At 44.1% G+C, this 24779-nt stretch overlaps 1 protein-coding gene across 5 annotated transcripts in view; it reads right to left on the reverse strand.

The window, feature by feature from the left end:
- Positions 1–23981, reverse strand: part of LOC311122372 (aryl hydrocarbon receptor nuclear translocator 2) — an 85685-nt gene extending 61704 nt beyond the window's left edge. Inside the window, exons 1-7 of one of the 5 annotated variants that reach the window (XM_084196736.1) lie at positions 23663–23937; positions 20012–20126; positions 19618–19659; positions 16896–16943; positions 15274–15321; positions 12606–12819; positions 11478–11691 (exon numbers count right to left, since the gene is read on the reverse strand). In XM_084196736.1, the coding sequence (XP_084052862.1) occupies positions 11478–11691; positions 12606–12819; positions 15274–15321; positions 16896–16943; positions 19618–19659; positions 20012–20126; positions 23663–23693 (712 nt within the window). In that variant the 5' untranslated portion in view covers positions 23694–23937. Of the gene's footprint in view, positions 1–11477; positions 11692–12605; positions 12820–15273; positions 15322–16895; positions 16944–19617; positions 19660–20011; positions 20127–23662 lie in introns of all 5 variants that reach the window. The other 4 variants (XM_084196737.1, XM_084196738.1, XM_084196739.1 and 1 more) reach the window with 4 other exon arrangements.
- Positions 23982–24779: the final 798 nt, after the last annotated feature.

The raw sequence follows: 24779 nt of genomic DNA on the forward strand, positions 1-24779 counted from the left end.
AGATACAGAGCCTATGCACACAGCATACAGATACAGAGCCTATGCACACAGCATCCAGATACAGAGCCTATGCACACAGCATACAGATACAGAGCCTATGACCACAGCATACAGATACAGAGCCTATGCACACAGCATACAGATACAGAGCCTATGCACACAGCATACAGATACAGAGCCTATGCACACAGCATCCAGATACAGAGCCTATGCACACAGCATACAGATACAGAGCCTATGCACACAGCATACAGATACAGAGCCTATGCACACAGCATACAGATACAGAGCCTATGAACGTAAAATCTGTCAGACAGCGCGAGAGCTGCTGCTGCTACAGCTTCTCAAACAGCTCATTCGTTGCTGCTGGAGTGAAACATGCTTTAATAAGCCCCATAATGGCGTAACAATTCTAAATGCAATGGCGTCTTAAAAACAGTTTTGTTGGCCACGATTAAAAAGCGCAACTATTTTTATTTCTCAATTGAAGTGTGCTTCCCATTCGCCATTCAAACGCATATAGGCAACGGTAGGCAGGCTTCAGTGCATCACGCACCACTATGCAATGAGCTGGAAGCAGCATCCATTTTGAAAACATATAGTTCAATTGTTTGAAACCTGTACGTTTTACTTCATATTATGGAGGCATGTCTTACCTTGCTTCAAAGTAAAATCCGACCATAGAAACGTGGAGGCAATTATTTTATAAATACTTCCATATGCCATTGGCACATGGATACAATGATAGATAGATATATTTTTTGTTGTTCCCACGACCCGAGCGTTGCAAGCACCATGCTCTACCGACTGAGTGACACAGTATGTTAACCTGTATGTAAGGAGTTAAATAAGATAAATAAGGAGTTATTGACCTGAATTGACCTCCTCAACAACCTTCTCTTCCCATCACTATGACTTCCATCACTAAGCTGCAGACAGCAACAACCTCTCCATCACTATGACTCCCATCACTAAGCTGCAGACAGCAACAACTTCTCCATCACTATGACTTCCATCACTAAGCTGCAGACAGCAACAACTTCTCCATCACTATGACTCCCATCACTAAGCTGCAGACAGCAACAACTTCTCCATCACTATGACTTCCATCACTAAGCTGCAGACAGCAACAACTTCTCCATCACTATGACTTCCATCACTAAGCTGCAGACAGCAACAACTTCTCCAACACTAAGCTGCAGACAGCAACAACTTCTCCATCACTAAGCTGCAGACAGCAACAACCTCTCCATCACTATGACTTCCATCACTAAGCTGCAGACAGCAACAACTTCTCCATCACTAAGCTGCAGACAGCAACAACTTCTCCATCACTAAGCTGCAGACAGCAACAACTTCTCCATCACTAAGCTGCAGACAGCAACAACTTCTCCAACACTAAGCTGCAGACAGCAACAACTGCTCCATCACTAAGCTGCAGACAGCAACAACTTCTCCAACACTAAGCTGCAGACAGCAACAACTTCTCCATCACTAAGCTGCAGACAGCAACAACTTCTCCATCACTAAGCTGCAGACAGCAACAACTTCTCCATCACTAAGCTGCAGACAGCAACAACTGCTCCATCACTAAGCTGCAGACAGCAACAACTTCTCCATCACTAAGCAGCAGACAGCAACAACTTCTCCATCACTAAGCTGCAGACAGCAACAACTTCTCCATCACTAAGCCGCAGACAGCAACAACTTCTCCATCACTAAGCTGCAGACAGCAACAACTTCTCCATCACTAAGCAGCAGACAGCAACAACTTCTCCATCACTAAGCCGCAGACACACCATCACTAAGCTGCAGAAAGCAACAACTGCTCCATCACTAAGCTGCAGACAGCAACAACTTCTCCATCACTAAGCCGCAGACAGCAACAACTTCTCCATCACTAAGCCGCAGACAGCAACAACTTCTCCATCACTAAGCTGCAGACAGCAACAACTTCTCCATCACTAAGCCGCAGACAGCAACAACTTCTCCATCACTAAGCCGCAGACAGCAACAACTTCTCCATCACTAAGCCACAGACACACCATCACTAAGCTGCAGAAAGCAACAACTTCTCCATCACTAAGCTGCAGAAAGCAACAACTGCTCCATCACTAAGCTGCAGACAGCAACAACCACTCCATCACTAAGCTGCAGACAGCAACAACTTCTCCATCACTAAGCCGCAGACAGCAACAACTTCTCCATCACTAAGCCGCAGACAGCAACAACTTCTCCATCACTAAGCTGCAGACAGCAACAACTTCTCCATCACTAAGCCGCAGACAGCAACAACTTCTCCATCACTAAGCCGCAGACAGCAACAACTTCTCCATCACTAAGCTGCAGACAGCAACAACTTCTCCATCACTAAGCCGCAGACAGCAACAACTTCTCCATCACTAAGCCGCAGACAGCAACAACTTCTCCATCACTAAGCCACAGACACACCATCACTAAGCTGCAGAAAGCAACAACTTCTCCATCACTAAGCTGCAGAAAGCAACAACTGCTCCATCACTAAGCTGCAGACAGCAACAACTGCTCCATCACTAAGCTGCAGACAGCAACAACCACTCCATCACTAAGCTGCAGACAGCAACAACTGCTCCATCACTAAGCTGCAGACAGCAACAACCACTCCATCACTAAGCTGTAGACATCAACAACTGCTCCAAATAAAACAATAGTAGCCTGAACTGATCTGTCTGGTCTCTCTCTGTCAGCTAGCTGGCAAACACACTTGATTCTAATCATTCACATACAGGCAGGCAGGCTCTCACACACACACACACACACACACACACACACACACACTTCCACTACAAAACAGGGGGAGAAAGGAGGACAGACAGAACAAAACATAGTTGGTTTAGTTCCACTGGGTTTCACACTGGGCCAAGGCTCTAATGCTCTGACTGACTTCAAAGGGCATGTGTGTGTAAGTGTGTGTGTCTCAAAGAGTCTCTACGCGTGCGTCTCTACGTGTGTGCGTCCTCAATATTCTCCAGAGGGAGAGAGGAGTGTGTGATAGTTGTGTGTTGTGGATGTCATGCTGCTTCTGCCGGCGTAATCCGTTAGATTCAGAAGAGAGGCTGTAGCGTCTATGTGAGGACAACCAAGCTTTTCTCAGGTCAACAGGACCAGAGTGATGGTGGTATTCACATGGCTACAGTGCCCTCTAGTGGACACAGTTATTGTATATCCCTCCTATTCAGATGCAATACAGTGTACTAGGGATGCCATCCTTTCTTCCAGGCAGGGCAACAGTCATTCTTGTTAGTCATCCTAACCAGAGAGGATGGATTGGAAAACCTCTTGGTCTTAACTATTGAGGAAACAGTCATGCTTGTTTTTGGAGTAGAATTCCATAGCTAAAGTACGGGTTTGTGCGCTTTAGGATGCAATATAATCTGTCATGGACTTCTGGGAATAAGAATAAGAGTGAAGACCATGGGACCGTCACTATCTGTCAGAGAGTTGGTTATAGACAGGATGGGACTGTCACTATCTGTCAGAGAGTTGGTTATAGAACAGCATGGGACCGTCACCATCTGTCAGAGAGTTGGTTATAGAACAGGATGGGACTGTCACCATCTGTCAGAGAGTTGGTTATAGAACAGTATGGGACCGTCACTATCTGTCAGAGAGTTGGTTATAGAACAGGATGGGACTGTCACTATCTGTCAGAGAGTTGGTTATAGAACAGGATGGGACTGTCACCATCTGTCAGAGAGTTGGTTATAGAACAGTATGGGACTGTCACCATCTGTCAGAGTTGGCTATAGAACAGGATGGGACCGTCACTATTTGTCAGAGAGTTGGTTATAGAACAGGATGGGACTGTCACCATCTGTCAGAGAGTTGGTTATAGAACAGTATGGGACCGTCACTATCCGTCAGAGAGTTGGTTATAGAACAGGATGGGACCGTCACTATCTGTCAGAGAGTTGGTTATAGAACAGTATGGGACCGTCACTATCTGTCAGAGAGTTGGTTATAGAACAGGATGGGACCGTCACTATCTGTCAGAGAGTTGGTTATAGAACAGTATGGGACTGTCACCATCTGTCAGAGAGTTGGTTATAGAACAGTATGGGACTGTCACCATCTGTCAGAGAGTTGGTTATAGAACAGGATGATGGGACTGTCACCATATGTCAGAGAGTTGGCTATATGACAGGATTCAGTGACGGTATTGTGGAGCAGTATTCCGACTGGTAGTGGAGTTCTCATCATCGGCGATCACTCGAGTTGAGTAGGATTGTCCTCCATGGTGTCTTCTATTTGTGGATCTTCAGATGGCTGTAGATGTGATGTGGAATTTCTTAAGGTTTGTTTTGATGTCTTTGTAGCGTTTCTTTTGCTCGCCAGGGGCTCGCTGACCTTCCTTCAACTGGGAGTGCATGATCTGTTTCGGGAGGCGTGAGTTGGGCATCCGGATGACATGGCCTGTCCATCGGAGTGTTGTATTATACACAGAGTGCACTCTTTCCATGACAGACTGACCAGGTGAATCCAGAGGAAAGCTATGATCCCTTATTGATGTCACATGTTAAATCACATGGTGTCACATGTCACATGGTTATAATGGCGCCGGAGAAGATGGCTGCCGTTTTACAGCCCTCTAAACAATTGTACTATTATGTGTGTTTTTTCACGTTATTTGTAATTTATTCTGTACATAATGTTTCTGCCATCGTCTCTTATAACCAAAAAGAGCTTTTGGATATCAGGACAGCGATTACTCACCTCGTATTGGACGAAGAGTTTTTCTTCAACGAGGCGGCCGCGAAGGATATCCTACAGACACCGGACAAGGCCCAAATCCCAGTCATTCGCAGGAGAAAGAGACAGAGATATCGTGGACGTAGGTCGGGGTGCCTCGTAAAGATCCGACGGCGAGCAAGTAAACTGCCTCTTCCATCAATCCTATTAGCCAATCTTCAATCATTGGAAAATAAATTAGATGACCTACGATTACGCTTATCCTACCAACGGGACATTCAAAACTGTAATATCTTATGTTTCACCGAGTCGTGGCTGAACGGACATGGACAACATACAGCTAGTGGGCTATACGCTACATCGGCAGGATAGAACGGCTGACTCCGGTAAGACAAGGGGTGGCGGTCTGTGTATATTTGTAAACAACAGCTGGTGCACAAAATCAAATACTAAGGAAGTCTCGAGGTTTTGCTCGCCTGAGGTAGAGTACCTCATGATAAGCTGTAGACCACACTATTTACCAAGAGAGTTTTCATCTATATTTTTCATAGCTGTCTATTTACCACCACAAACCAATGCTGGCATTAAGATTGCACTCAATGAGCTGTATAAGGCCATAACTAAACAGGAAAACGCTCATCCAGAGGCAGCGCTCCTAGTGGCCGGGGACTTTAATGCAGGGAAACTTAAATCCATTCTACCTCATTTCTACCAGCATGTTAAATGTGCAACCAGAGGGAGAAAAACTCTAGACCACCTTTACTCCACACACAGAGATGCATACAAAGCTCTCCCTCGCCCTCCATTTGGCAAATCTGACAATAACTCTATCCTCCTGATTCCTGCTTATAAGCAAAAACTAAAGCAGGAAGCACCAGTGACTCGGTTAATAAAAAAGTGGTCAGATGACGCAGATGCTAAGCTACAGGACTGTTTTGCTAGCACAGACTGGAACATGTTCCGGAATTCTTCAAATAGCATTGAGGAGTACACCACATCAGTCACTGGCTTCATCAATAAGTGCATTGATGACGTCGTCCCCACAGTGACCGTACGTACATACCCCAACCAGAAGCCATGGATTACAGGCAACATCCGCACTGAGCTAAAGGGTAGAGCTGCCGCTTTCAAGGAGCGGGACTAACCCGGACGCTTATAAGAAATCCTGCTATGCCCTCCGACAAACCATCAAACAGGGAAAGAGTCAATACAGGACTAAGATTGAATCGTACTACAACGGCTCTGATGCTCGTCAGACGTGGCAGGGCTTGAAAACTATTACAGACTACAAAGGGAAGCACAGCCGCAAACTGCCCAGTGACACAAGCCTACCAGACGCGCTAAACCACTTCTATGCTGGCTTCGAGGCAAGCAAAACTGAAGCATGCATGAGCGCACCAGCTGCTCCGGATGACTATGTGATCACGCTCTACGTAGCCGATGTGAGTAACACTTTTAAGTAGGTCAACATTCACAAGGCCGCAGGGCCAGACGGATTACCAGGACGTGTACTCCGAGCATGTGCTGACCAACTGGCAAGTGTCTTCACCAACATTTTCAACATGTCCCTGACTGAGTCTGTAATACCAACATGTTTCAAGCAGACCACCATAGTCCCCGTGCCCAAGGACACTAAGATAACCTGCATAAATGACTACCGACCCGTAGCACTGACGTCTGTAGCCATGAAGTGCTATGAAAGGCTGGTCATGGCTCACATCAACACCATTATCCCAGAAGCCCTAGACCCACTCCAATTTGCATACCGCCCCAACAGATCCACAGATGATGCAATCTCTATTGCACTCCACACTGCCCTTTCCCACCTGGACAAGAGGAACACCTACGTGAGAATGCTATTCATTGACTACAGCTCAGCATTTAACACCATAGTGCCCTCAAAGCTCATCACTAAGCTAAGGATCCTGGGACTAAACACCTCCCTCTGCAACTGGATCCTGGACTTCCTGACGGGCCGCCCCCAGGTGGTAAGGGTAGGTAACAACACATCTGGCACGCTGATCCTCAACACGGGGGCCCCTCAGGGGTGCGTGCTCAGTCCCCTCCTGTACTCCCAGTTCACCCATGACTGCATGGCCAGGCACGACTCCAACACCATCATTAAGTTTGCCGACGACACAACAGTGGTAGGCCTGATCACCGACAACGATGAGACAGCCTATAGGGAGGAGGTCAGAGACCTGGCCGTGTGGTGCCAGGATAACAACCTCTCCCTCAATGTGACCAAGACAAAGGAGATGATTGTGGACTACAGGGAAAAAAAGAGGACTGAGCACGCCCCCATTCTCATCGACGGGGCTGTAGTGGAACAGGTTGAGAGCTTCAAGTTCCTTGGTGTCCACATCACCAACGAACTATCATGGTCCAAACACACCAAGACAGTCGTGAAGAGGGCACGACAAAGCCTATTCCCCCTCAGGAGACTGAAAAGATTTGGCATGGGTCCTCAGATCCTCAAAAAGTTATACAGCTGCACCATCGAGAGCATCCTGACTGGTTGCATCACCGCCTGGTATGGCAACTGCTCGGCCTCTGACCGCAAGGCACTACAGAGGGTAGTGCGTACGGCCCAGTACATCACTGGGGCCAAGCTTCCTGCCATCCAGGACCTCTATACCAGGCGGTGTCAGAGGAAGGCCCTCAAAATTGTCAAAGACTCCAGCCACCCTAGTCATAGACTGTTCTCTCTGCTACCACACGGCAAGCGGTACCGGAGTGCCAAGTCTGGGTCCAAAAGGCTTCTCAACAGCTTCTACCCCCAAGCCATAAGACTTCTGAACAGCTAATCATGGCTACCCAGACTATTTGCACCTCTTTTTACGCTGCTGCTACTCTGTTAATTATTTATGCATAGTAACTTTAACTCTACCCACATGTACATATTACCTCAACTAGCTGGTGCCCCCGCACATTGACTCTGCACCGGTACCCCCCTGTATATAGCCTTCCTACTGTTATTTTATTTTACTTCTGCTCTTTTTTTCTCAACACTTTTTTGTTGTTGTTTTATTTTACTTTTTTATTGAGAAATAAATGCATTGTTGGTTAAAGGCTGTAAGTAAGCATTTCACATGTGGCAAATACATTTTGATTTTATTTTATTTGAAATCCACTTCAATCAGTGTAGATGAAGGGGAGGAGACATTTTAAAGAAGGATTTTTAAGCCTTGAGACATGGATTGTGTATGTGTGCCATTCGGAGGGTGAATGGGCAAGACAAAACATTTAAGTGCCTTTGAAAGGGCTGCTGGTTTTTCACGTTCAACAGTTTCCTGTGTGTATCAAAAATGGTCCACCACCCAAAGGACATCCAGCCAACTTGACAACTGCGGGAAGCATTGGAGTCAACATGGGCTGTGGAACGCTTTCGACACCTTGTAGAGTCCATGCCCCGACAAATTGAGGTTGTTTGGAGGGCACTCTGTGTAGTAGTGGTGAAACTGTTTATATTGGCCTCCTCCAGCACGCTGGTATTGGCGCGCCTGTCCTCGCAACTGATCCTCAGGATTCTTCGTAAGGATATTTGGAGGTGTTGTTCCAGTGCTTTCAGGTACCTACTGTAGGTGGTCCATGCGCTCCGTATACAGTGGGGGAAAAAAGTATTTAGTCAGCCACCAATTGTGCAAGTTATCCCACTTAAAAAGATGACAGAGGCCTGTAATTTTCATCATAGGTACACGTCAACTATGACAGACAAATTGAGAAAAAACCCCCCCATGAAAATCACATTGTAGAATTTTTAATGAATTTATTTGCAAATTATGGTGGAAAATAAGTATTTGGTCACCTACAAACAAGCAAGTTTTCTGGCTCTCACAGACCTGTAACTTCTTCTTTAAGAGGCTCCTCTGTCCTCCACTCGTTACCTGTATTAATGGCACCTGTTTGAACTTGTTATCAGTATAAAAGACACCTGTCCACAACCTCAAACAGTCACACTCCAAACTCCACTATGGCCAAGACCAAAGAGCTGTCAAAGGACACCAGAAACAAAATTGTAGACCTGCACCAGGCTGGGAAGACAATCTGCAATAGGTAAGCAGCTTGGTTTGAAGAAATCAACTGTGGGAGCAATTATTAGGAAATGGAAGACATACAAGACCACTGATTATCTCCCTCGATCTGGGGCTCCACGCAAGATCTCACCCCGTGGGGTCAAAATGATCACAAGAACGGTGAGCAAAAATCCCAGAACCACACGGGGGGACCTAGTGAATGACTTGCAGAGAGCTGGGACCAAAGTAACAAAGCCTACCATCAGTAACACACTACGCCGCCAGGGACTCAAATCCTGCAGTGCCAGACGTGTCCCCCTGCTTAAGCCAGTACATGTCCAGGCCCGTCTGAAGTTTGCTAGAGTGCATTTGGATGATCCAGAAGAGGATTGGGAGAATGTCATATGGTCAGATGAAAGCAAAATATAACTTTTTGGTAAAAACTCAACTCGTCGTGTTTGGAGGACAAAGAATGCCGAGTTGCATCCAAAGAACACCATACCTACTGTGAAGCATGGGGGTGGAAACATCATGCTTTGGGGCTGTTTTTCTGCAAAGGGACCAGGATGACTGATCCGTGTAAAGGAAAGAATGAATGGGGCCATGTATCGTGAGATTTTGAGTGAAAACCTCCTTCCATCAGCAAGGGCATTGAAGATGAAACGTGGCTGGGTCTTTCAGCATGACAATGATCCCAAACACACCGCCCGGGCAACGAAGGAGTGGCTTCGTAAGAAGCATTTAAGGTCCTGGAGTGGCCTAGCCAGTCTCCAGATCTCAACCCCATAGAAAATCTTTGGAGGGAGTTGAAAGTCTGTGTTGCCCAGCGACAGCCCCAAAACATCACTGCTCTTGAGGAGATCTGCATGGAGGAATGGGCCAAAATACCGGCAACATTGTGTGAAAACCTTGTGAAGACTTACAGAAAACGTTTGACCTGTGTCATTGCCAACAAAGGGTATATAACAAAGTATTGAGAAACTTTTGTTATTGACTAAATACTTATTTTCCATCATAATTTGCAAATAAATTCATAAAAAATCCTACAATGTGATTTTCTGGAGAAGAAAATTCTCATTTTGTCTGTCATAGTTGACGTGTACCTATAATGAAAATTACAGGCCTCTCTCATCTTTTTAAGTGGGAGAACTTGCACAATTGGTGGCTGACTAAATACTTTTTTTCCCCACTGTAGCAGAGTGGGAAGAAAAAAAAAAAGATTTTTTTTTTTTTTATGAAGCTTTTTTCTACCGAATGTGTTGTACTAATGTATTTTCTGTGAAGGAAAACTATAGTTGCATGTCCCCGATCACTCTATTGAAGCAAAAAACTTGTCATTCAATATAAAACGCGACCCCTGTCAATACACAGCTGGACTCACCTGCTCCCGCTTTCAGCCATTGTGCTGTTTTTACAATCAAACTCGTGACTCGCTCAACTGTTCTGGGGAACTACTGTAAAATAATATGACAGTTGAAATTAAGAACATGATCTCCTAACGTATTGCACAAGTTGACTGAAGGTATTTACTTAAAAAGTAGCTAGAAATATTAACATTCATTGAAAAACTAGTTTCAACGGTATTGACGGTTCTGAAAAACCCTCCCGTGGCTATTTCCAAATACCCTGGTATACGGTATACCGCCCAAGCCTAGTTTGTAGGCTACTGTGAGTGTGAGCGAGTGACACGGGGAGCAGGGAGGGAGACGAGAGACTGCAACCAACCAAGCCGACTCACACTATAGTAGGGTAAAAGCTGCCATAGCTAGGTTATTTATCTTCCAATATGATTACGTAGTACCTGTCTTGACTGCATCAAACCGGGAGAAGCTAGTTAAGCTAACTAGGCTAATTGAGGCTGCATGCGCTTTCTCGTCCTACACAGTTACAAATAACAACAACTCCATCTAGATTATTAAAAATATATATTGTAGTCCATCCTTCACCTATTAACTCCATCATTTCAATTTCATCTTCCATTGATTTGATATCTCCTAACTTCTGCCCCACATGGAGGCTCTATGACTGTAGCCTATTGCTGCTCTTATGAACAACAACAAGTTACTCGCCACTCTCGTGAAAAGAAAAAGCAGCAGTATAAATTATAAAATCTCTCTCTCTCTCGCAGCAGTCGCGTTCGGAACTGTTTGGGTCCTTACGGACAAGTCAGTTAAAATTACACATACCCGAGACCCGTGACAATCATATCAAATCCGACCCGTGACATTATTTAGAATTGTGGATCCAGACCCGCTCGGGTCCCGGATCAGGTCTCAGGTATTAAGGTACAGGTGGATCTGTGAAAGACATCTAGTGTGGTGATTATTGGTCCGGTGTCAAAGATTTTGTTAGGTCTATGAAGGCCTTGTTCCCGCCATTTCTCTTGTAGTTTGCGTGCTGTGAAGATCATATCTGTAGTACCTCTGGATGGGCGGAAGCCACACTGCGATTCTGGGAGTACTTCCTCAGACAGGGGCAGTAGTCAGTCGGACAGGGGCAGTAGTCAGTTGGCAAGGACACATGCAAGTACTTCTAGCTATAGGAACAGTGGTATTCCTGAATGGTATACCGGACCAATATTCCTTCCTATCATGGAGTTCTAGCTTAGGGAACTGCAGTATTCCTAAGCAGTATTCCCGACCAACATTCCTACCTCTGTCATGGAGTTCTAACAGTATTGCAAACCAACATACCTTTCACTAGGAAATATCAAAGCAGTATTCCAGGTCCTACCTGTCATGGAGTTCTCCGAGGTGCTGAGCTGTTCCCGGAGCTTGTCCACGTCGTCAGGATGCACCTGCTCATACAGCGTGCTGCCGAACCACTCCGACTGCGGGTGGTTGAGCACCGGCGTCACCGAGTCAGACACGTAGATCACGCGGCCCGTCTCCGCGGCGACCACAAACAGGAAGCCGTCGGCCGCCTCTAGGATCAGGTGCTTCAACTCCTATTAGACGAGAAGAGAAAAGAGAAACAGAACACACACGTGTGTGACGGCAGAGCAGAAACACACGTCACAGTAAAGATGAGGGATATACAGTATTGATTGACATACCATTGGTGAAAATCTGGGACAAACAGACACACACACCAAGGGCAGAGGCAGGGGGCATGACAGACAGCCTGCAAAAGCTTTATTTAATTTTTTCAAATTGATAAGATCAATATGCTGACAGGAAATTGTGTCAGCTGATATCACTCGTAGAGCTGCACAGATGAGCAGACCCCAACGTACAGAACCCAAATGTAGAGTCAAAGAGAACAGAACAAAACCAGTTCATAGACTCACCTTTTCAGTTTGGCTTTGTACTAGTCGGGCATTATTCCCCCTTATTTTTTCATTTCTAATTCCTATGTGTTTGTATTCATTTTCTGCTGCTTTTATTGCCTTCTATGTTACTGTCTTTTTATTGTTTACTTTTTAATGACTATTATTACTATTTTATTATGTACAGCACCTTGAGTTGCGGTCTATGTATGAAATGTGCTATACAAATAAAGTTGTTTTATTATTACCTGTTTGGTGAGGAGGAGGGTTTGTAGACCCTGCTAAATTACTCACACACACACACACACACACACACGCAAAACGCACACACACACGTGCGCGCACATCAGCCCCCATGACCAACCCACCCACAAAACACACACACACACACATTGGTCGTGTTCCAGGCCGACTACATTGCAGTCATTGCATGGCATCAACCAATGGTCGTGTGCCATGTCATAGACAGCGCAGTCGGGCATCAGATTGCTATATCATACGATGCGGTTAGCTTAAACACCCTGTGAGATCTGGTAGTCGTCTGCAATGTAGTCAGCCTGGAACGCGGCCTTCGTCACCCCCACCTATAATACCTGTTCGGTCAGGAACGAGGGCTTGTACGCCCCGTCAGTGGACGTGTTCCCGGTCCCTCTCATGGACTTCATGTGGGACACGGCCATGCGGAGGATAGTCAGCTTGTCTGGCTTGCGGGCCAGAGCGCTGCATGTGGGCACCATGTCCGACAGCTCCGTGATGTACTGCGTCATCTTGTTACGGCGACGCCGCTCTATCTCGCTGTGGTTCTCTCTGGAACAGAGAGGAGGAGTTAGACACAAAGGGGGAGGAGTCGCTGGTGGTCAGGGGGGTTAGGACACAGCTGCAGATCAGAGGGCTGTCCTTTCTAACATGACCATCCAGTGACTACCATCAGCATATACCAGTGTTTCCTCTAGCAGTGCTTAGGCAGGATGGGCTGCCAACAAAATAATTTGCCTCCATTGGTTTGAATTGGAACTTTGGGTGTTAAAAGCTTAGTGTGTTAGTTTTGGTGCAATAAGGCAAACTCTAGTGAACTGACTTCAAACTTGGTTGTTCAACACCTACCTATGGCTGGATACACACTTTTACTTAAACTGAACTCATTGTCAGCCATTCTTGGAGATACAGTACGTATACATACTATACATAAGAACCATAATGCTCTGTACTAGAGAAGACTGAAGGTAAGTTAGGAGAAGAGAAGTCATTCTGTTGCTTTTCAGGGTTTGAGTTTTGTCTTCTGAGGATCTAAAGAACATACAGGGATTAATGAACACAGCAGACCAGAACACAAATCTCTGAGCTACGGATAGACGGGTCCCCGAGTTCTGTTCATTTCTTTGATCATGAAAGTAATGTGTGAATAACGTACAGTGCCTTCAGAAAGTATTCATACCCCTTGACTTTTTCCACATTTTGTTGTTACAAAGTGGGATTAAAATGAATTGTCATTTTTTCCAAAGATCTAAACAAAATACTTGGTAATGTCAAAGTGGAAGAAACATTTGTAAAATAATTCATGAAAAATAACACTCCAATATATCTTCTCCCAGTGTCTGGTGGAAAGCCGACTGAACCAGGTTTTCCTCTAGGATTTTGCCTGTGCTTAGCTCCATTCATTCAGATTACAAGCATACCCATAACATGATGCAGCAACCACTATGCTTGAAAATATGGAGAGTGGTACTCAGTAATGTGTTGTATTGGATTTGCCCCAAACTTAACACTTTGTATGCAGGACAAAAAGTGAATTGCTTTGCCACATTTTTTGCAGTATTATTTAAGTGCCTTGTTGAAAACAGGATGCATGTTTTTGAATATTTGTATTCTGTACAAGCTTCGTTCTTTTCATTCTGTCAATTAGGTTAGTATTGTGGAGTAACTACAATGTTGTTGATCCATCCTCAGTTTTCTCCTATCACAGCCATTAAACTCTGTTTTAAAGTCACCATTAGCCTCATGGTGAAATCCCTGAGCGGTTTCCTTCCTCTCCGGCAACTGAGTTAGGAAGGATACCTGTATCTTTGTAGTGACTGGGTGTATTGATACACCATCTAAAGTGTAATGAATAACTTCAACATGCCCAAAGGAATATTCAATGTCTACTTAATTTTTGACCCATCTACCAATAGGTGCCCTTCTTTGCTAGGCATTGGAAAACCTCTGTGGTCTTTGTGGTTGAATCTCTGTTTGAAATTCACTTCTTGACTGAGCGACATTACAGAAAATTGTATGTGTGGGGTACAGAGGTAGTCATTCCAAAATAATCTTAAACACTATTATTGCAGACAGAGTGAGTCCATACAACTTATGTGACAAATGTTTACTCCTGAACTTATTTAGGCTTGCCATAAGAAAGGGGTTGAATACTTATTGACTCAAGACATTTCAGCTTTTCATTTTTTATTAATTTGTACAAATTTCGACATTATGAGGTATTGTGTGTAGGCCAGTGACAAAAACATCTAAATTGAATCCATTTTTTATTCAGGCTGACACACAACAAAATGTGGAAAAAGTCAAGGGGTGTGAATACTTCCTGAAGGCATTGTATTTCTATGTCCCAAATAGATGGTTTCCATACGAGCCTTTTTTGAGTCAGCACTAACTGAATTGGGTGCCATTTGGGAAACAACCTTCATTTCCATAGCAGAGGTCTGATGCCATAAATAATTTAGGAATATGAATTATGAATAAAATGTCAGATTAATAAATTGTAAATTATGAAGATTATGTTTGTACTCAGAGTTACTAATATAAATTAGGGAGCTTTGATAGATTTTTTAATTGGTGTGATTTACTTGAATTTGACTTGCACATTAATCAACATTGCTGTAAATGTGACAGGTTGAGCCTGCTGGGTAATTGCCATCTGAAGTCTCTGAGCATTTAGGCTTTCCTTTTGACCGTATTCTATCCAAGTCTCCATAGCTCTGTGGGCCAAATTCACTCAGTGCTTGGCTGCCTGTTTGAAATGACAGTTACACCTGACATATGCATTAAGGAATGAAAGACAACTCTAAAAACATCATATTTAACAACGGCCTTTTATCCATTCCTAACAGTTAGTGTTTTTAAAAATGCATGTAGTGTTTTATTCACTGGTGAAAAGAGCAGGTGTAACCTGGTGCCGCTGTAAACGTTAGGTAAGTGTTTTAGTCAAGCCCTGGGAGGTTGGGTGAGTCAGTGAAATCCTGTGGAGCTCTAGCAGGCCAGGCCTACCTGGCATATCTCTCCTTATGATCACCAGGTATCTGATCATCATCATACCTAGAGAGAGGAGCAGAGAAGAAACACAGCATGTAACACCTGGGACACCACTCACTGAGACGCAAACACCTGAACACAGTAGCATAACGAGGGTAGCCTGACACACCCTAACACAGTAGCCTGAACACGGTAGCCTGAACACGGTAGCCTAAACACAGTAACCTGAACACAGTAACCTGAGAACAGTAGCCTGAGAGGGTAGACTGAACACAATACCCTGAACATGGTAGCATGAACACAGTAGCCTGAACACGGTAGCCTGAACACACCCTAACACAGTAGCCTGAACACAGTAGCCTGAACACACCCTAACACAGTAGCCTGAACATGGGATGACACACATGTAGAATTAGAATGATACACATGCTATTTATGGTCTTTAAAAAGAGGTTTATATTTTGATGAGAGCGACATGCACAGGACAGGTAATGGGTGTTCTGGCAGAAAATGTCCATGCGTTGTATTAAGTGGTTGTAAAAGTGCTAACTATTCCCTTTGTAGTGCACTACTTTTGACCAGAGCCATATGGGCTCGGTACTCTCTGGACTCTAAGAAGGTCTAGGGAGTGCCCTTACTAGAGTGGATTAGACAGGGGAGAGCTGCTAAGTATTGTTAGAAACATAGTCCGTTTTGGTCACATCTAGAGGGCAATCAAGTACTATGTATATTTTGTGTGCAGTCAAAATGAAACTTGAAAAATGTGACTCCCCATGGCCTGGTAAGGTATGGAGTAACAAGTCAACATGGGACTTCCCATGGCCTGGTAAGGTATGGAGTAACATGTCAAAATGGGACTCTCCATGGCCTGGTAAGGTATGAAGTAACATGTCAACATGGGACTCTCCATGGCCTGGTAAGGAATGAAGTAACATGTCAACATGGGACTCTCCATGGCCTGGTAAGGAATAAAGTGACAAGAGACTTTCAGAAGGTGTGTGAGAACACTATTTATAATAAGCTGTGACATGCTGGATGTCTGCAACAAAAGCCCACAATTTATCAATGTGGTATTTTTTGTAAATATGCTCTGGTTGCTTGGTAGGCTCTTCTCATCAGCTTTAGTAATGTGGTAGAGGTAGTAAGTAGTGCGTTTCTCATTATATAAAACATGCTGTTGTAGTTTATCCTCTCGCCAGCAGAGGGCATTGTCTCCACTCCACTAAAAGAGAGACCACTGCTGCCAGAGAACTCTTGATAAATCTGAGAGAACACAGAATAGAGGAAAAACCACACGTTGGAGAAAAACAAAACGTGAGAGAATGCCTGTGGGTGGAACGAGAGCTGAAGCTGCTTTTGAGGAACAAAAAAAGTTGTTAAACTGATCAAAAATGATAAAAACGCTTGAAAATATGAAACAATGGGTTTGGTAAATGTGATTGAATGTCCATAAGCACTAAGATGACAACAAGGAGAGATTGTACAAAATATGGAATTCTGTATTATAATCACTCATCATAACACCAACTTCAAGTCTAGAACTTGACTGCTTCTCATATAAATAGTTATTTGTTACGACAATGAGACTGACTCTTAGTACATGGAAATATCAGTGGGCCATCTTTCACTGTTCTTACCTTGAAAATTTACTAGGTCCTTCCCCATCCTCGTCATCAAAGTCCATCCTGCAATCAGAGATCACAACAGTTACTCATCTAGTCTAGGGTGTGTGTGTGTGTGTGTGTGTGTGTGTGTATGTACGTGTGTGTGTGTGTGTGCTGCTACACTGTTTTATGGCTGTATTTTCCTGCTGAGGGAAATTAGCTTGACAGCCAACTCTTTCTAACTTTCTAATTCAGTGGACACAAAAGAGAAAACATTTTCAAACAGAGGAGCTACTACAATGAGAACGCTTATTTCCTCCCCTGCCCCTACTGAACAATGAGAACACTTATTTCCTCCCCTGCCCCTACTGAACAATGAGAACGCTTATTTCCTCCCCTGCCCCTACTGAACAATGAGAACAATTATTTCCTCCCCTGCCCCTACTGAACAATGAGAACGCTTATTTCCTCCCCTGCCCCTACTGAACAATGAGAACAATTATTTCCTCCCCTGCCCCTACTGAACAATGAGAACGCTTATTTCCTCCCCTGCCCCTACTGAACAATGAGAACACTTATTTCCTCCCCTGCTTCTACTGAACAATGAGAACGCTTATTTCCTCCCCTGCCCCCACTGAACAAGGCCCTGGTGCAACAGCACCACATAAATTGTGAAATGCATCGTCACTGCCAAACAGATAAATAAATAAATCGATTTCCCTCGACTCTAAGACTAAGTCCCAATTAGCACACTTTTCCCCTATAGTGCACTACCTTTGGACTAGGGTCCATGGGCCCTGCGGTTGACATGTTATGATGAAAACACTACAACTCAACTTCACTGAGACACATTTGATTAAAGAGTATCAGAAAGAGTATTAAAAACCTTAAGATACGGCTACATTTCATATGTATTTTCTGACGCAGCATTTCACCATTATTTTCTTACGTAGCATTTCAGTACATTACAAAGTTGCTGTTAACACAACATGTAATAGTAAGCAAGTGTGTCAAGAAACGATACAACATAAGAAGAAATCATAACTTTAACACGACTGTTTTAGTCAAGTGAGTCAACACACTGAATGGACAAACATGTCAGAATGACAAACTGTTCAAGAGGTGTTATGTCTTTGTAATGTAAAGCACTTTGTGTTGTTTGCCTTTTAAATGAACAGCACTATAGAAATAAAATATATTGTTATTATTAAAAAGGTACTAGCGTGGGAAGTGCAAACCGCTGAGGCCGCCTCTGTAGCTGAAAGGTTGCCATGCCAATAGTGATGACTCGTCCAGTGTGGCGTTTTTCAATCTCACCTCACGCCTCTCTGTATCTAACTGACTACTGCATTGACCTGTGATGTCTTGATACAGCGATCTGTTGATAACAGACACGCTTTGTTCTGTGTGTGTGTGTGTGTGTGCGCACACGTGTGTCAAAGCAATGTACAACAGTACATTTCATGTAATCTGATGACTGATTAGATAGAGCATATATGACTGAGATTGTGAATGATTCTTAGGTTTGACTGAATTCAGCCTCCGGTCGAGTTCCCACCTGATCACAGACCAAGGTAGAGTTAAATAGAGGGCCAGTTATTGTTATAACAGAGGTATAAAGGAACACACAGAGTCACTGAGGAGTGGCATTATGAGTGGAGTGCTCAGTAATTACAGCCGTCACCTTAATGCCATAGTCTGTGATAATAATCTTCTTTCTCCCACTCATTCTTCTGATAATAGTAGAAGTGCTGATGAGTATTTCTGTCTGTCTCTGTATTCCTAAGTATCACTGTCTCTGTCTGTCTGCCTGCCTGTCGTTCTACCCGTCTGTCACATGCAGTCCCTCAGTGGTGTGGCTTGCCACATTCAACGGCTCTTTCTCAACTGTCTTTCCTCGATTCCCCGCGTCCTCTCTCCTTGCCTCCTTCTCAAAACGCATTGGAGGAGAGAAGGTCTCAGGGGAGGGACCTCGGATCTTCTCCTCCAGTTAGAGGGAGGTGAGAAGAGAGGACATGAGGACACAGAAAGAGCCTACACAGACTAACATGTCTGATAGGGGAGGTAATGCAGTATGCATGGTTATGTCTGATAGGGGAGGTAATGCAGTATGCATGGTTATGTCTGATAGGGGAGGTAATGCAGTATGTATGCATGGTTATGTCTGATAGGGGAGGTAATGCAGTATGCAGGGTTATGTCTGATAGTAGATGTAATGCAGTATGCATGGTTATGTCTGATAGTAGAGGTAATGCAGTATGCATGGTTATGTCTGATAGTAGAGGTAACGCAGTATGCAGGGTTATGTCTGATAGGGGAGGTAATACAGTATGCAGGGTTATGTCTGATAGTAGAGGTAATACAATATTAATGTTATGCCTGATGTAATACAGTATGCATACAGCATGCTTCCACTGAGCATAAGCCTATCTCAGTGAACATTGAGGATCATTACTCTGTGTTAGTATCTGTTGTTGACTGTCTTAGTCAGGCTCCTACTGGAAATGACATGTTGCGTCTCCAGTTTTTAGTTTTTATCCACAAACATTAATGTAAGGAGTAAATAAGAGATGCCCTGGACAGGTCCCTGTTGTGTTCCCTGTGTCATGTCGAGTTGCCATATTGCCTGGATGGCTTTTGCTTTAATTTGTTCATGTTTGTGTAGGCTAGATGTATAATGGATATGTTGTTGTATAGGCAAAATGCCAGGGCATGGGGTAAATACGTCCTGATTTTGCCCCGGTGGATAACGTACCGTGGAATACTCCCGTAATCTTCTTTTCCCTCTGTCTTCGACCTGAGAGTGTTTTTTTAATCATACATGCAGCTATATGAGATTAATGTTTACTTTTTCGGTGTCACTATGTCAAACTATCATACATTGTATATCTCTGACATTGTGTTACCCTGTCCTGCTAATAAAACTTGTTTGAAATTCAACATTGGAATATTGGCCTGTGTGCTTGCTCTGTGTTTTGTTATCTGTGCCTGAAGTTCCGCTCATTGGAATAATTAAGCAATTTAATTCAATTCTATTGATATTTGGTCTTGGGAGAAACATGGAATACTGTTGGTATACAGGTGTAATACTACTGGAACACCAGTGGAATAGCCTTGTGGGTAAAATACAGATATAAAATAGTACTCACCCTCCGGATCTCCTCTTGCCCCCGCGGCCAGGCATGGCTCCGCCCATCCTCACTTGGCCTGCCCCCACCACCGCCCCCGGCATAGTAACTGGCCCCGGCAACTCACTGCCCATCTCTGGAACAGACGACAGAGAAAGGTACCACATGAGAACATGGCATTAGACATTGTGTGACATTGTGACTGTATGACAGCAGCATTAATATTACTCTGAAAGCGTGGACATTGCCAAATTTGGTACCTGAACCGCCAAAAGAGCATGCCATGGTGGCTTTTCAGTTGTTTTCAATGTAGCCTAAACCCAGTCTGTTTTGGGACACAGAAATACTGAATATGGAGCTCTGTGTCGTGCTGGGTGGTGAGCTGAAGCACATTGCGTGCCAAATCACAATTTCTCTCTCTGTGCCTTTCCTTCTCCCAGGCCTACTAACTCACCCTCTCTCCCTCCCTTCTCTCTGGTCTACTCACTCACTCACTCCTTCAGCCAGACGTTATGGATAGGCCAAATCAAATCTTATTTGCCACATGCGCCGAATACAACAGGTGTAGACCTTACAGTGAAATGCTTACTTACAAGCCCTTAACCAACAATGCAGTTTAAACAAACCCCCTCCTCTGCCCCAGTGCTGCCAGCAGTTCTGTTAATATTTGATACAAGCTAGCGTTCCCCCTCTCCTCTCCTCTTCCTCCTCTCCCGCTCTTCCACTACCCTCTCCTTCCCTCTGTCTTGGAAAACCCCCAGCTGCAATGCAGACCCCAGTAAAGAACCAAATAATTAATTAATTCATGAAGTAGCCTAGACCTATATAAACAACACACTACTTAGCCTAGACCTATATAAACACCACAACACTTAGCCTAGACCTATATAAACACCACAACACTTAGCTTAGACCTAACACCACAACACTTAGCCTAGACCTATATAAACACCACAACACTTAGCCTAGACCTATATAAACACCACAACACTTAGCCTAGACCTATATAAACACCACAACACTTAGCCTAGACCTATATAAACACCACAACACTTAGCTTAGACCTAACACCACAACACTTAGCCTAGACCTATATAAACACCACAACACTTAGCCTAGACCTATATAAACACCACAACACTTAGCCTAGACCTATATAAACACCACACAATACTTAGCCTAGACCTATATAAACACCACACAACACTTAGCCTAGACCTATATAAACAACACAGCACTTAGCCTAGACCTATATAAACACCACACAACACTTAGCCTAGACCTATATAAACACCACAACACTTAGCCTAGACCTATATAAACACCACACAATACTTAGCCTAGACCTATATAAACACCACACAACACTTAGCCTAGACCTATATAAACAACACAGCACTTAGCCTAGACCTATATAAACACCACACAATACTTAGCCTAGACCTATATAAACACCACAACACTTAGCCTAGACCTATATAAACACCACACAACACTTAGCCTAGACCTATATAAACAACACAACACTCATACACACATAATAACTAGTGATCAGGAGGTGTGCAGCCAGACAGGGGCTGGAGTAGCATGGCGTACTGTGGTTCTAGGTGAGAACACAGTGTCTGGCTACACAGGGCTGGAGAGGACAGCCAGGAACACAGTGTCTGGCTACAGGAGGCTAGGGCTGAGAGGACTGCCAGGAACACAGCGTCTGGCTACAGGAGGCTAGGGCTGAGAGGACAGCAAGTAACACAGCGTCTGGCTACAGGAGGCTAGGGCTGGAGAGGACTGCCAGGGTTTCCCCTATCATTACTTAGGAGGAGCACCACCATGCCTAGTACCAGCATTCCCTGTGTAGCCTAATCTTTCAGCATACTTCCTCAATCCACCCAAAGAGGTCATAATATCACTGGTTCTCACAACATAACACAACAAACATGGATTACAGCCTATCGAATAACCTGACAAATAGGTTTGTTACTGGGATAGGAGGAGATTAATGCATTTTGTAATTTGGGTTTAATGAGCAAAAAAATGGTCTTTGCTAAAAAAAAAAAAAAAAATGCAATGTTTTTAGATCTGTGGGAAGTAGTTAACGAACATACTCTTCGGGAGAAAGGTAATAATAATCAGTTCATTCTGTTCCATGCTTCTCTTCACATGGCAACTCTATATGCAGCCACGGTGCTGTTAACATCCTAGTTCTTTATTTATTATACTTAATTTACATTTCCAATGAGAGAGAGAGAGAGAGAGAGAGAGAGAGAGAGAGAGAGAGAGAGAGAGAGCGAGAGAGAGAGAGACCTGCTGTTGTGGTTAATATGGGAAATGACAGTAAATCAGTAAATCTAAAATCAATTTCTTATTAAATGTTTTTGGCAGTAGAACAGTTGGTTTCAATAATCCATTAGTGTACACGAAATACATTAGGCCTAGGCTAAACAGAGCAAATAGAACTGGAGTATATGCACATTAGGAAACGTAAGATTTAGGCCTATTTTTAGAGTATTATTTTTTCAACACACAAGGCTAAGGCCACATTCCATAGCCTACAAATATTTGATGACAAGCAGCAATTCAGCAAAGCGTATATAAACCATTATTTGCCTTCCTCTAAATGTTTTGCTTCTATATCACTACCAAACTTGTATCACTGCCCAGAATTGATTATATTAATAAGAGCGCCAGCGATATAACTGCACCTCAGCATTGTAGCCTAGTACTTCCGCATAATAGAGTAAAAATTTAACAAAAAAGTTTCGCTGTGTGTACATTTATTTGCTCAGTAACAATGTAAAATGTAAATGTAAAAATGTAACAACGTAATGGCTACATAACAGCAACAATGTAACTCCTTTGTGACTGTCATTACATGACAAATTGAGTATCAAAGTTCAATCATAGACAAATGTAACTTATATCTTTCAACAGGCAAATAGGCAGATAAAGGTAATTATTTTACTGGTCATGCAAATAGACTAGCTAGGCCACTACTAGTTAGTTTGGCCATTCAAAAAAAAAACTTTAACTTCTCCCCAAATAACATTGAGTAAAGAAAGCCAGCCTTCAAAAGTGTTGTTAGCACCTAGCAAGCTGCAGATTTAATCTATCTAATGACTATCGAATCAACCGACGATGGAGAGGGACCAACAAATCGCTGTCACCAGTGACAAACATCGAAATGATTCGATTCAAATAGCCCGAGATAACGTCGATGAACCAAGGGCTCGGATATGCAAAATAACCTTTGTATCGTGAAGGGGACTGACTATTCAGTGAAATCAGAGCACGTAAATTAGCAGCGGCTAGCTAGCTGCCTGTTGGATGGAGCCAACACGCAACCAGCATCTAATTTTGCAGATAATAAATGCAAGACATTTAAAGCTTCTGCCCCTATCATAGGCTGTTTGTGTGAAAATAATGGTCGTATGTTCACGCTAAAATGAAGAAATGCGTTTATAGGTGTACAGAAAGTGTTTTGAGGCTGCCATAGCTAAGTGGGGGAAGGGGATGCTGTGGAGAGCTCGAGCTCTGTGATCCTGACGTTGGCGTCTTGAGCTAAGCGCCTCGGCTTTCCATTTCGGTAAATGTCAAAAATACATTTTGCGTTTCCAAGATATAAAGCGCAGTTTTTAACACCATTAAAACCCCACTGTTAAAATCGCGACTTACCCGATGGATTGACCGCGGCGGGAGTTGCCATGTTGCCTCGATGAAAAAACAAAATGCAGCTATGAAAATGACGCACGATACCGCTCGAGAGCCCGGGGAGAGACAATCCACTCAGGAGTTTGGGACACAAGCTCTCGGTTCAGCCACCTATAGCCTAACATGCATTAGGTCGAAATACAAATAACCCACGAATATCGACAATAACGGCCCTGTTATTTTGGGTTCGATTGGCCCGATGAAGCCAACGGTATTTAATAAATTCGTTCTTTCAGACTGAAAAATGCAAGATGTCTGAAAGGAGTCTAAACACCGCGAGACTTCACTTGAATGAATTATGTGTAGGCTATATCTTTACTTTGAGTCAAATTAAGCTTTGAAAGATGAAAAGTAAGCTAATGTCAGTGAGATGGAGTAGCCTAACATACTGTAATGACCTGACTAGATCATAAAAGAACAACTGTCCAGACAGAGGCTTGAGTTTACGAATGGACGGTTTATTAAACCAACTTTACACAGGCTACTGTTTGGCCGTAGCCCACGCCAAATAAATGAAAGATAACCCACAAGCCAATCGTGACCTTCTCTTGTGAAGCCCAGACGTAAAGAGAGAGAACAAAAGCTAAACATGGTCTTAACCTCCAATGCTCCATCCCCCTGCCCAACCCCCCTCCACGCCACTCTGCCAACCGCCAGGATGCCCGGCATCAGAACATTCCAGGCATTCCCGTGATTGGCAGATAGCAGGTTGATTGACATGTCGGACCCCGCGAACACTGGGTACTGGTAGGTACAACACAACCATCTAGTAGCCTAACACACAACACACAGCTGTCTGTGCGGGTCGCTACACAGCCCCCCCACCACAAAGTCCCTCGTCCCCGAGGGAACAAACAAAGTCTCTGAAGCGACCCGGAGGTCTCCTTTGCCTGCGTGGCTGTGATGGCCGCAGAGTGCCCCTCTGGGAACCAGGGGATGAAGGCAAGGACATGGGGGACAAGGAAGCGGGAACGGGTAATACAGTCCGTGGCTCTGGGGAACCACGCGGTGACACAGGGGGAGTGGGCTGTCTGGAGCCTTGTCTGCGGCACCTGGGGGTGGGTGCCTGGAGAATGTCATT

Source organism: Coregonus lavaretus, assembly GCF_964263955.1.
Source record: "Coregonus lavaretus genome assembly, contig: HAP1_SCAFFOLD_1106, whole genome shotgun sequence".
Taxonomy (NCBI): Eukaryota; Metazoa; Chordata; class Actinopteri; order Salmoniformes; family Salmonidae; genus Coregonus; species Coregonus lavaretus.